Source organism: Siniperca chuatsi, linkage group LG21 (genome assembly GCF_020085105.1).
Source record: "Siniperca chuatsi isolate FFG_IHB_CAS linkage group LG21, ASM2008510v1, whole genome shotgun sequence".
In the NCBI taxonomy this organism is placed as follows: Eukaryota; Metazoa; Chordata; class Actinopteri; order Centrarchiformes; family Sinipercidae; genus Siniperca; species Siniperca chuatsi.
The window spans coordinates 6001222-6013577 of record NC_058062.1 but is presented as its reverse complement, the minus strand read 5'-3'; the positions used below and the strand labels follow the sequence as shown (position 1 = coordinate 6013577).

Genomic DNA, 12356 nt, shown 5'->3' with positions numbered 1-12356 from the left:
AATATTGAGCGCTGATAACTAAGACAAGAGTCCGGATGCGTCCTTCCTGATTACTTTAAGTGTATCATTAGTCAAGACGCAGAGAGAGACTGGTACACTGTAAACTTTCCATTCTGACAATTATGTGGAGATGAAAGGTGTTGATAAGAAAATGGTTTCTCCACACACACAGAGAGCTGATAAGGCTCTTTGAGTCCACACCATCAGAGTTAATGTCACTCAGGATGGAGTGTAAACTGAAACTGGCTGCCCAGTTTCTATAAAGGAAGGAAGGTAGGAATCTGAAAAACGGCTAAAATGTGATGATTTTTGAAACAAGCAGATAAAAATTCAACCTTTGAGATTTTAACACAATGTAAGGTGTGCAGGAATGAGGTGCACAGTGAAATGTTTAACCTTCAGCTCAGTCGTTCATGGAAACACACACAAGTCCTTGCAATTGATACTCCACTAAAATGTTACACACAGGGAATGTAACAGTGCTAATCAAAACAGGGTCAACTGGATCTGATTTAAGAGGTTTTTCATTAATCTTGATCTCTGGTCATTCAGTAAGATTAGTCCATTGCCCGTAAATCTTAATCTAGACGAGCCAGTCACAAATTGATTCATGTGTGTTTTAGAACAATGATCTCAAACTATGTTGCTTCACAAACAGATCTAGCCCTTCTTAACTCTGCCACTCCTTTACTTTATGACCATTAAAAACGTCACCTGAAACTATAATATGTCTTAACCCTCCTTTTGTTACTTCCTCATCTGTCATCGTTGGTTGATTAATGTCTTATTCCACTCCCCTAAAATGTAATTTTTGAAGGTGGGTATGGGTGTGTGTGTATATGTCGTATCGTATCCATAAAAATCTGCTGTCACAGGGTGTGTGAAGCCTGTGGTTTTTCATCTCTAAATGAGTCTTGGTTACCAAGCAATAAAGACATTAGGTCACACAGGGCCTTGTACACAGAGAAAATAATCAAATCACCCTCAGGATCTGATATTAGTTCTGATTTTCTCACCACTTCCTTGTGCTTTTGGGATGACTTACTGGGAAAAACTATTTGTGTAAGGCGGCCACCCATCTGGCTCTTAATAGTATGTTCGCTCTCTGGCTGCTGAAAAGGTTCTTTGAATGTAATCATTCAGTGCATACAGATCAGGAGCTGTGGTAAACGGGCTAGGCCCTTATCAAAGACCTCCTACTGTTTGTACCGCTCCTCAGGCTGCCCTCTGGCTTCCTCTGTTCCCCCATAAACACAAAGCGAAGAGTGGGAGCAGGCTAAATGGGAACAGACGTCACGGCAGCACACTGAACAAACAGGAGGCAGCTCTTCCCCTTAAGATGGTCAAATTAAGTTGGCGGCACTTGTGACTTAAATATCTCGGTGTTGTAAACAGCCGTCACTTACAGTAATTCTTATCTGCCGTGTTGCCGCTTTTGTCAACTTTTTAGGCACTCAATGTTAAATGTTTATTTAAGACACAACCTTGTTGCCCTCTGCGACTGCAGCTTTTAACTCCTGTGATTTTTGGAATATCACACAACTAAATAGAAATCAAATATATTTAACAACTGATACAAAGTTAACAATGTCTTCTCTTATTCTGCTTTTATTAGTGCAATCATATGAAAAGCTTTCAAATCAAACATGCTCCTTCAATGATGAAACCAATTAGATACCCCATTGTAAAAACTAAAACCAAAAGCTGTCATCTTGAAAATGAAGGATGAAAAGCAGCAGTACCTTACTTGATAATAAAAATAAATTGCTTTTTGTTTTGCTTTTTTCCTGTCATTGTGGTGGACAGTGTGCAGGACCTTGTGTTTTATGTTGGCATCTGTCTGTTAAAAAAAAACAATATTAAAGAAATGTTATACTACAAGCTTCCTGTAGAAAGTTGATCTAACTAGATTTTGAACACCGAGTTAATATTCATAGCTCCCATTTGCTGTGAATGTGAACATGTCAATACAAGGACATTGACATGGAAATATTTGCTAATTAATGCGTTCATTTCACTCAGTAATTAGCATGCATAATTAAGCTGTGATGTGGACATTACACAGCTTAAAGCTGCTCTAATCAATATTTGTATATTAACAATGGATCAAATGACTACTTGTATGTGAAAGGCATTGCTTGTTGTGACTCTCACACTCTCAGAATTATTTTCAGCAGTAGCAGGCAGCTTTCAGTGAAAAAGCTGTGATAAACCACCTGTACGCTACCTGCCCAGAACCAATGGCAGATGAACAAAGTTAGCAACTAGCTGGTGAACACAGTGGAGCATTTAGCAGCTAAAAAGCCAAAAACAGAGCAAGAGAGTGAATACTAGACTTAAATGTATCTGTTGGACACAAACAAGACTTCAAATGAATGCTAATGTTGCTGTGTCTGCTTGATGTGTAAATAGGCACACATTCACCATATCAACTTTATGAGGCGTTATTATGTCAATATTGTGTTTATATCTTACACTGCCCCAAAGTGGCCAAATAATAAAGCCACAGAATTTGTATGTAGTATTTTTCATATTTATCTTGATGGTGTAAGTTTTGAGACACTTTCATTGAAAATTGGTCAAGTCAGACATTTTCAAATCCCACACATTCTTCTTTTTCTGGTGGCTAACATTCCAGATTTGGACTCCCTAACATTTTACTGAGATGTGCCCAGGGGAGAAAAGATGATGAGCTGATTATTTTTTGTGCTTTTGACTGTAGGAATGACAGCGACCACGACACATAATTCCACCACCGATGGGGGAATGATCAATGAGACATCCGCCACTCCTGCAAACCACACGACCAGCAGTTTTACAACTTCACCACCAACCACCACAGAGCACATCACAGCCTCAGTAGCTACTGCAACTATAGAAAATGCCATAACAGAAACAACTATGAAAGTCAACAGCATTGTTACTGAGAACAGTTACTTCACAACCGGCAGCCCAACTGACTCTCCATCAGCTCCAACCAGTGGTACAAAACTGTCCACTGCAAGCTCAGAGACAAGCCAACCCAACAACACTAGTGAGACTACAAATACGACAAACACGATCACAAACAACAACACTACAATCACACCGATCACACACGCCAGCAACGACTTTACAATCACACCGATCACACACGCCAGCAATGCCACAACTACAATCACACCGATCACACACACCAGCAACGACACTACAATCACACCGATCACACACACCAGCAACGACACTACAATCACACCGATCACACACACCAGCAACGACTTTACAATCACACCAATCACACACACTAGCAACGACACTACAATCACACCGATCACACACACCAGCAACGACTTTACAATCACACCGATCACACACACCAGCAACGACACTACAATCACACCGATCACACACACCAGCAACGACACTACAATCACACCGATCACACACACCAGCAACGACTTTACAATCACACCAATCACACACACTAGCAATGACACTACAATCACACCGATCACACACACCAGCAATGACACTACAATCACACCGATCACACACGCCAGCAATGCCACAACTACAATCACACCGATCACACACACCAGCAACGACCCTACAATCACACCGATCACACACACCAGCAACGACTTTACAATCACACCAATCACACACACTAGCAATGACACTACAATCACACCGATCACACACACCAGCAACGACTTTACAATCACACCGATCACACACACCAGCAACGACACTACAATCACACTGATCACACACACCAGCAATGACACTACAATCACACCGATCACACACACCAGCAATGCCACAACTACAATCACACCGATCACACACACCAGCAACGACACTACAATCACACCGATCACACACACCAGCAACGACACTACAATCACACCGATCACACACACCAGCAACGACACTACAATCACACCGATCACACACACCAGCAACGACTTTACAATCACACCGATCACACACACCAGCAATGACACTACAATCACACCGATCACACACGCCAGCAACGCCACAACTACAATCACACCAATCACACACACCAGCAACAACTTTACAATCACACCGACCACACAAACCAGCAATGGCACAGCAAGTACAAGTACAGTAACTCCGGTAACCTCTACAGCTGTACTAACTACAACTACACTAACAAACTCTACTAACACCTCGTCTAAGACTCCCACATCCACCACCACACCCTTGTCCTCGACTGTCACCACAAACACAACACTCACAGCTGGACCCCATCCTCTTCACCTACCTCCATCTCCACTTCCAGCTCTCTCCCAGCAACTTCCACTTCCACTTCCTCAGGCAGTAGCACCACACCCCCCACTGGAAATACCACCACCCTTAGTCCCTCAACAACAACCTCAGGAGGTAGGACTAACAGCATGATGAGTGATGATGTGTGCTCTTACAAAATAATATAGTATAACATGCAGGTGAGAAGGAATTCAGTGAAGACCATGAGTTACAGCTGCTCTGGGCAATTTTACAAATGGGATGCTAAATACAGAGCTGTTTGAAGGCTTTTGGAGAAAGTCCAAGTCAAGTCACACTTCCTTAAAAGCAAATTCCAAGTCAGTGTACAAGTATTTCAGGTCTCCAAATGTAGATTTCTGAATGACACAGCCTTTGAACCTTTTTTCTTTAAACAACTGCATATGTCAATAAGACGAAGAGTCTACAGCCATGCACTGTGAGGCTGTACTTAGCACAGCAGTGCTTTGAGGTCAATGCTACCATCAGCATGCTAACATGCTCACAATGACAATGCTAACATGGTGATGCTAAGAAGGTATAATGTTTACCATGTTCACCATTGTAGTTTAGCTTGTTAGCATGCTAACATTTGCTAATTAGCACTATACACTAAAGTACAGCTGAGGCTGATGGGAATGTCATTAGTTTTGCAGGTTTTTGGTCATAAATCAAAGTATTGGACAAATGAAATTTTTTACCTGATGGTGGCGCTGGATGAAAAGTTCGTCAAAGGATCGTCAAAGTTGTTACAATTCATCCTGAGGGGAACATGAATGTCTGTACCACATTACATAGCAATCCATCCAATAGTTGTCGAGACTATTCACTGAAAACCATAAATCTGCACCTCGTGGTGGCGCTGGGGGAAAAATCAGATTCATCCTCTGTGTACCATGAATGTCTTTACAAAATGTCATGGCAATCTATCCAACAGTTGCTGAGATATTTCACTGGACAAGTGAAAACTTTGACTTGTTGGTGGCGCTTGATGAAAAATCTACTGGGGACCATAGATATCTGTGCCAAATTACATGACAGCCCATCCAATATTTATATTTATAATCTGTTAAAAATAGATACTCCATAGAATAATTTAATGTAATGTCAACAAGGTAATTTGTGGCGAAGTTACACCTTTTCATAGATATAATTTGAGATTAAGGTAAATAGTAATAATTTCCACCGAATAATTTTGCCTTGTGCAGCTTTATACAGGAAAATGTGCTGTATGTAAATAATCATAGTAACATTATTAGACATTGATGTTGGCTGTGTTCACTAATTAAATGTCCTTGGACTGATTTTTACATAGTTTTTAATGTTATAGTGACCGGCCACACTGCAGAAACCACGACTTTGACTCATTCCACTACACCAGCTAGTGGCAATGCAACAGCCTCAACCACCACCACCACCATCAGCACTGGTACCACCATTGTCACCACCCTTCGACCAACAAACGTCACCACCAACAGCTCCACCACAGCAGCCCCGCCCACCCCTACCCAAGGTTTTTAACAACACTATTAATCAAAAAAATTTAACTGATGAAAGAAATGAGCAGCTGAATTTCTTGGTTGGAATTAAGTCCTGCATACACACACAATACTTTCATTTATTGTATATGTAAAATGGTTTATAATGAGGAAAAAAAGAGAAGATTTGTTGCATTGGAAGTTAAAGTGGCTATAAGCAATATTTTTATAATAACAAAATCAAAAGACAATGTGAAAGGGGTTGCTCATAGTGATGAACATACAGAGAATTATCACCTGAATCTGCAGCTCTCCTCCTCTTTACAGAGCTATATAGTGAGTTTCAGCACATTGTTTAGCTATCCAACCGCAACTTTACTGTTTTGGCTCACTCTGACCGCTCTCAGAATGTTTTTCGGCCACAGCAGGCAGCTGTTTTCAACAAAAGATCTCTAAAATCCCACTGTACACTACCTGCTCAGCACCAAACGGCAGACAGACACAGTTAGAGACTAGCTGGTGAACATAGTAGAGCATTTAGCAGCTAAAGAGCCAGATATTTTCCTCAGGAGTTGGTAGAGACCAAAAACTGAGCTAAAAGGAGAGTGAATATTGGACTTACATCTGCCAGGTTACCAGAAACATGACTCCAAATAAATGATCCGTATGCTGAATACTCAAATAAGCAATGTTTTGCTAACAAATTCGCCATATCAACTTAAAAGGTGATATGTCAATGTTGTGTTCACAAAAAAATATATCTGATGGTCAGTTGTTTGATGGTTCATTTTTCTTCCATCTCTCATCAGTGTGTCCTTCTGTCCCGTGTCCACTTGAAAGCATCTGTCTTAATGGTACTTGCCAGTGTCTCTCTGGTAACTTCCTGCTGAATGGCCGCTGTGCACCCGGTAAGAACATAATAACATTTCATGTCTGGCCAGATGAAAAATGACCATAACAGAAATCATAACAGGGTGTGTCGGCGGTGCGACTTTCGCCTTATTTTCTCCTCTCCTCCTTCTTACTCAGCCCAAGTGTTCCCAGGCCAGCTTCATCTCACCTCCTTAACATTTGAAAATGAAATGAGCAACAGATCCTCGACAATATTCCAGATGACGGCGGCTAAGATCTCAGCAGCGGTAGGTTGTAAGCTCACGAAGCATGTTGAATAATTATAATAAATGCTCCTCTCTAAGTCATTAAATCACATGTTTATTCTGTTTCATAGCTCAGAGATGCTCTCAAAAATCAGCCAGGGTATATACAGTCTGATGTTGTGCAACTTGAGTGAGTATTTTCTCCTTCTCCTACTGCAGAAAGATATTATGCCACAGGTTACAAAAGATTTCTTATCTCTTTTGGGGCTTCTCTGTAATTCTCTAGGCCAGGAAGTGTGCAAGCAACTGTAAATAACATCTTTCAAAACACCACCGCCACTCAAGAGTCTGTTGATCAGTCCATTAAAAAGGCTATAGCCAACTCAAATGGATTGCTGACTAATGGTACATTTACAGGCAAGTACTGCTCATATACTATCCAAGTCTTTGATTTTGGAGGAGAACCTGACATGTATGAACCAAAGGCTACATTATGTCAAGAAGGTTTTTTTTTTCATACACCTATTTTATATCCTCGCTGTCTTAGGTACAAACCTGTGTGAGCAGGAGCCTTTACCTTGTGATGTCTCCACTACAACGTGCAGAAATACAAAAGGCCGGGCTGTTTGTTCCTGTAAAGAGGGTTACATCTCCATCATGTACTCAAACACCAGCTGCAGAGGTAAAAGCGACTATTTAATATTATTTATGTATCTTCTTTATCAAGACTAGTGCTAGGTTTGAATAAGCTGACTGGTACATGCTCTAGTATTTAGGTTGTGTCTTTTATGTTCAAAAATGTGTAATCTTTACAATATGATGCTGCCAAAGCACTATAGATTATAAAGCATCAAGTATAGACTATAAGAGCTGACGACCCACAGCGTCTGAGACAAGCTCAAGTAAAGTTTTCCCAGCTGATCTACAATTAAGAGAACTGTAACAAAACTTTCTTATCCTCAGTGAAATACTTGTGTGTGAGAATGAAGGGGAGAAACAACAGGGAGCGAGACTCAGAGACGAGGTCAAGCGCTGTAGCCTTTTCTCCATGCCGACCCTTGGCTCTTACTTCATTTATCTCGCTAATTTATTTCTTTTTAACGGGGCTGTTTCCCTGGAAACGTGGAAGAATCACAGCTTTCTCTCTCTGTGGAGGGTTGTGACCAAGGAGATCAGCTATAGGAAGAGCAAATACAGGAAGAAGACTTTCAGACAAATGCTGCATACAGTTTGTTTCCCAGAAAAAACAAAGTATACTATTATGCGCTTGTTTGTAATGGTCATCATGCAGCCTCCATATGAAGAGGCTCTCATTGTGCTCATGTTTTCATTGCATGTGCAACCAGGCGTGCTGTAAGTCTCCATCTACTGTGACTGAGTCTGAAACTGTAGCTTGTTATATTCTTATTTCAGTCTCTTTGTGCAAAACAGTCTGTGTGTGTGTATGTGTGTGTGTTTACATTTTTGTGTTTCTCTTTGTAGCGTGTCCAAGTGGGCAGAAGGCAGTGGGAGACATGTGCCAACAGTGAGTACACACATTTTAAATTTTGTTCATAGGGTAAGTTTTGCTTTTCAGGTGTGTGGTGTCTGTGTATTACTGTGTGTGTGTGTGTGTGTTGTACATGTTGATGTGAAGTTTGCTCCCCCATGTGGATTCAGTGTTAAACTCCATTAATATGCTACAAGCCAGCCCTGAAATACAAATATCATTGTGTTTAACTGCTCTGTTTTGTCTTTCAGATGTGCATTTGGATATGCTGGCTTCAACTGCAATGACTGTGAGTAACAACACTGTTTCAAAGGCAAAACTGATGCAGTAGCAGTAGTAACAGTTATGTGATAAAAATCTAAATATGTCTTCATGTGTGTGTTTACAGCGGCTCTGCTGGCAGTGGTGGTCATCTCCTGTGTACTGGGAGGAGTCCTTCTCATCCTTGTCCTGGCTTTGCTCATATACTGCTGCTGGTGAGATCCTTTACCAGCATTAATACTGACTTATATTTACTCATTCTGCATATAATCAACTCATACAGTAGCTCTCTGGAAAGAAATGCATCTTTACATTCTGCACGTTGCAACTTTGGCCCACATTAGCCCTGTAAATATGGCTGTGGTTATTTGCAGGTCAAAAGATGTAAATCTAGGCTTAAAATGTAGTTGAAAAGTGAATTTTTGAAGTAAAGTGTTGTTTCAGCATCATTTTAACACCTACAGTATATTTCAAGTATAATCACCGAAATGCTGTTGAAGCAGCAGTGATATGAACCTATATGTCTAAAAAATCTCACTTTTCAACCAGGTTTAACCCAGTTTTAACCCAGATGTCTTTTCACCTGCAAACCACCAAATTAATAATTAAGGCGATTAAGACCAAAACCAACAATGTGTTGGTACATTTTTCAGTAATTCCCAACTGTCTGTGGCACTCAAACACATTGGTTCCTAAATATATAGTTTAATTTTTTTAAAAGACTCCTAAGAAGAAATTTCCTAAAACAGCTGGGCACTGTAGTTTTTAGCAAATGTTACTCAAACAGGAGTAAATAAGGCATGTGTTGGGGACTATTTTCAGCTGCGGAATAATACGCATTTGGTGTTAGTATATATGGCAGCAGGATGGTGTATATGGATTAAAAATAAACTACAGTAACCGTGTTCATGGTAATAAAGAAAATGAAAAATGTGGCTTATTTATGTGTTTTTAATAGTTTTTGGACAACAATTGAGCTCTATGACACAGAGGAATAAGATATATCAGGCTTTGGATACACAAGTATTGCTTGTAGTATTAGCTACAAGTATTGCTATTACTTGTGTACTCGTTATCCACTTGTGGATTCCTTGTGTATCGGATTCATTGGATTTGAAAACCAAATTTTACATTCCCTATTGTCTGTACATCAGGAGGGGATGCTCAAAGAGCAAGCCAGACTACAGTAGCAGTCCATACTCATCAGGTGACATAAACCAGCCCTGGCCCCCTGGCATCACCCCCATCCCCCGTGCCACCACCAACTGGGATGCAGCTCCTCCCATGGAGATGACAGAAGGGGGCAGCACTCGTGGCCTGGTGGACAAAAAGCATCAAACCAATGGATTGGTGAGTTATCACGTGTTCCTCTGTCGCTCTGTCGTCTCTGTCGTCTCTGCCGTCTCTGCCGTCTCTGCCGTCGGAATTACTCACCACTTATCCTCAGACTCACAGTCTTGCATAGTGTCGATCATCCACTGAATCAGCCTTTAGTTTGTTCAGTGTTGCCCCACCATCTTGCATCCAGATTGCATCTGCTAACTAACTAACTTAAATCCACCCAGTAAGCATGGATATGGTCATTTGCAGGTGAAAAATACGTCTAGGTCTGGATTAAAACCTGGCTAAATTATGTTGAAAGGTTTTTTAGACATTTAGGCTCCATATAAACTGTTGTTTCAACATAATTTCAGTGACTACATTTCAGTGTGTAGATGGGACCTGCGATTCACTGACACACAATGCTTTTCTACCAAATTTAGTTCAGTTTTAAGCCGAGACACCTGGACGTTTTTTGACCTGCAAATCAACAAATCCATGCTCACTGTGCACATGACCGTCTTGTATAATTTGAGAAACTCTATTAGATGCTTTAATGGTATGTTTTCAATTCTATCCACACCAGTATTTTTAACCCAATCATTCAGAATGTATATATAGTGCTAGCACGTAGCTCACTCCCATGCTCCCTGCTTTGCCTGACTCCCAGTGTGTTGCTTTAGGGGTTTCACCTGAAGCCAAAAGGATGGAAAAAGGTAAGGCATGGCTTTGCTTTTAGATTCTGATTTGTCTTGATGCCCCCTGCTGATGATTTAGACAGGCCACAGCGAGAATCACGGTGGCAGGGTTTCCGGGTGATGGGAAGCTTCATAAGAGATCTCTGATTGTTGTGGAGCGATGTACTTTCATCTTCATGCTAAATCTTGTGAGTGACAGTTCAAAGAAGCTCAGCTGATGCTAGTTGGGGAGTAGTCATGAATAGTTTTCAATGCACATTGGTGACTGTGGTTACTTGTGAATGTGTGCTTGGCTTTCGTGGGTGTTTGTGTGTAAATGTGTGAAGTCCCTACATCTGAAAGACACTAATACTTTGACTGCTTCCACTGACATTTCAGTCGGGATCATACGATCTCAACCCAGATGGAATGAAGACCTTCAAAGGTAAAAACCCATCCCGGTACTCCTATCTGGTTCAAGGCCACGAGAACCCCTACTTCTTACCAGGAGACGGGAAGAAAAACTGAAAAACATCAGGCCAGCTGTGGATGAAATCCATGTAGAAATGAGGAACAAAAAGAAGTCACTGCTTTGAAACTCGATGTCTACAGGCACATTTCCTGAGCAGGACCAGATTATTTAAATATTTTCAAACTTGCCTGGATTACTGACAAATCACAACGGACATTTCTTACCTGGGAAACAGCCACCAAAGAGATTCATTCATACGAGCAAGAACATTTGAACAATTTCTTAGTGAGGTTGTGTGCACCCTGTCTGTGCCGATTATAACCAGTAGATGTCGCTGTTGCTCAATATATATCCACTACTGTTTTATAAAAGGTAGATTTGACTTTTTTATGCTTTAAACAAATCATTCTGTAGTCTAAAATTATGCTTCTTACATTGCTAATTGCACTAAAGTGTGTTCAGTTTACCATCAGTTTACCTCTAAAATCAAAGGTAAATTGAATGTTGGTGTTTTGGGGCTATTAGATATTTTCTTATGGGTGTGATTATTTTTTAGAAAAATAAATCTTGTATGACTAAAAGGGCTGGATCCCTGGTTTGGGGTATTTTTAAAGGGATTTATATTGAAGCTGAGTACTCTATTTGTTGAAGCTGCACTTGCTAAATGTGCCTGTTTAAATGGTCTGTTTGACAAATAGGAAACATGCAAAGCTGATGATAAAGCCTGTCTCCTGGATGTGCCAATTATCACTTGTATACAGTTTTGAAAACTCTTATATATATTTATCCATGTGTGTCTGAGACAGTGCACTATTTTATAAGTGTGTAAAGGTTTTGTAAATAATTGAAGATCTTTTGCCAGAGAATGTGTGTGTGGATGCACTGGAAATAAATTAATTTAAACACAACAGTCGTTGTTTCTCATCATTGGTGGATGTTGTCAGTATAACTGCCCTACATAAGTGCTTAAACAGCTCTATTGCCCCATAATTCAAACTTTTGTGCGTTTCTGTTTTTTACAGCCTCTTTGTGTCACTAATCAACATCTGTATAGAGGAGGAACTTACTCACAAGTCTGTCATTGATATTTGAAGACTTAGAAGTGGCCGTAGATCCTTCACTCATTTTTTCTGCAAGACTAATCTGGCTGCCCAACAGTCAGATGAAAAGCTGCCTGAAGCTGCAGAAACTGAAGGATTCAGGAGAGTTCATCTACTTAAACATTATATTTAGTTTCAGGTCCTGGAGATCCCAGTCTTTAACAGCTCAAAAACATACTTAACATTGTTT

General features: G+C 40.5%; 1 protein-coding gene across 1 annotated transcript; it reads left to right on the top strand.

Annotated features, from left to right (window-relative positions):
• Positions 1-2724: 2724 nt before the first annotated feature.
• On the top strand, positions 2725-11974 carry si:ch211-198m17.1 (uncharacterized protein PB18E9.04c). Its single transcript, XM_044182615.1, has 14 exons — positions 2725-4102; positions 4186-4389; positions 5588-5785; positions 6560-6658; positions 6780-6889; positions 6979-7037; positions 7134-7264; positions 7395-7529; positions 8330-8372; positions 8588-8625; positions 8725-8812; positions 9752-9947; positions 10601-10633; positions 10994-11974. The coding sequence occupies exons 1-14, from the start codon at positions 2725-2727 to the stop codon at positions 11120-11122; spliced, it is 2841 nt and encodes a 946-aa protein (XP_044038550.1). The 3' UTR covers positions 11123-11974.
• Positions 11975-12356: the final 382 nt, after the last annotated feature.

Excerpts from the sequence above, each read along its gene's own strand:
- si:ch211-198m17.1 (XM_044182615.1), top strand. The coding sequence starts at position 2,725 with ATGACAGCGACCACGACACATAATTCCACCACCGATGGGGGAATGATC. Across the intron at positions 7,530-8,329 it reads CTCAAACACCAGCTGCAGAG|CGTGTCCAAGTGGGCAGAAG; the intron begins GTAAAAGCGACT and ends TTCTCTTTGTAG. Across the intron at positions 10,634-10,993 it reads AGCCAAAAGGATGGAAAAAG|TCGGGATCATACGATCTCAA; the intron begins GTAAGGCATGGC and ends CTGACATTTCAG.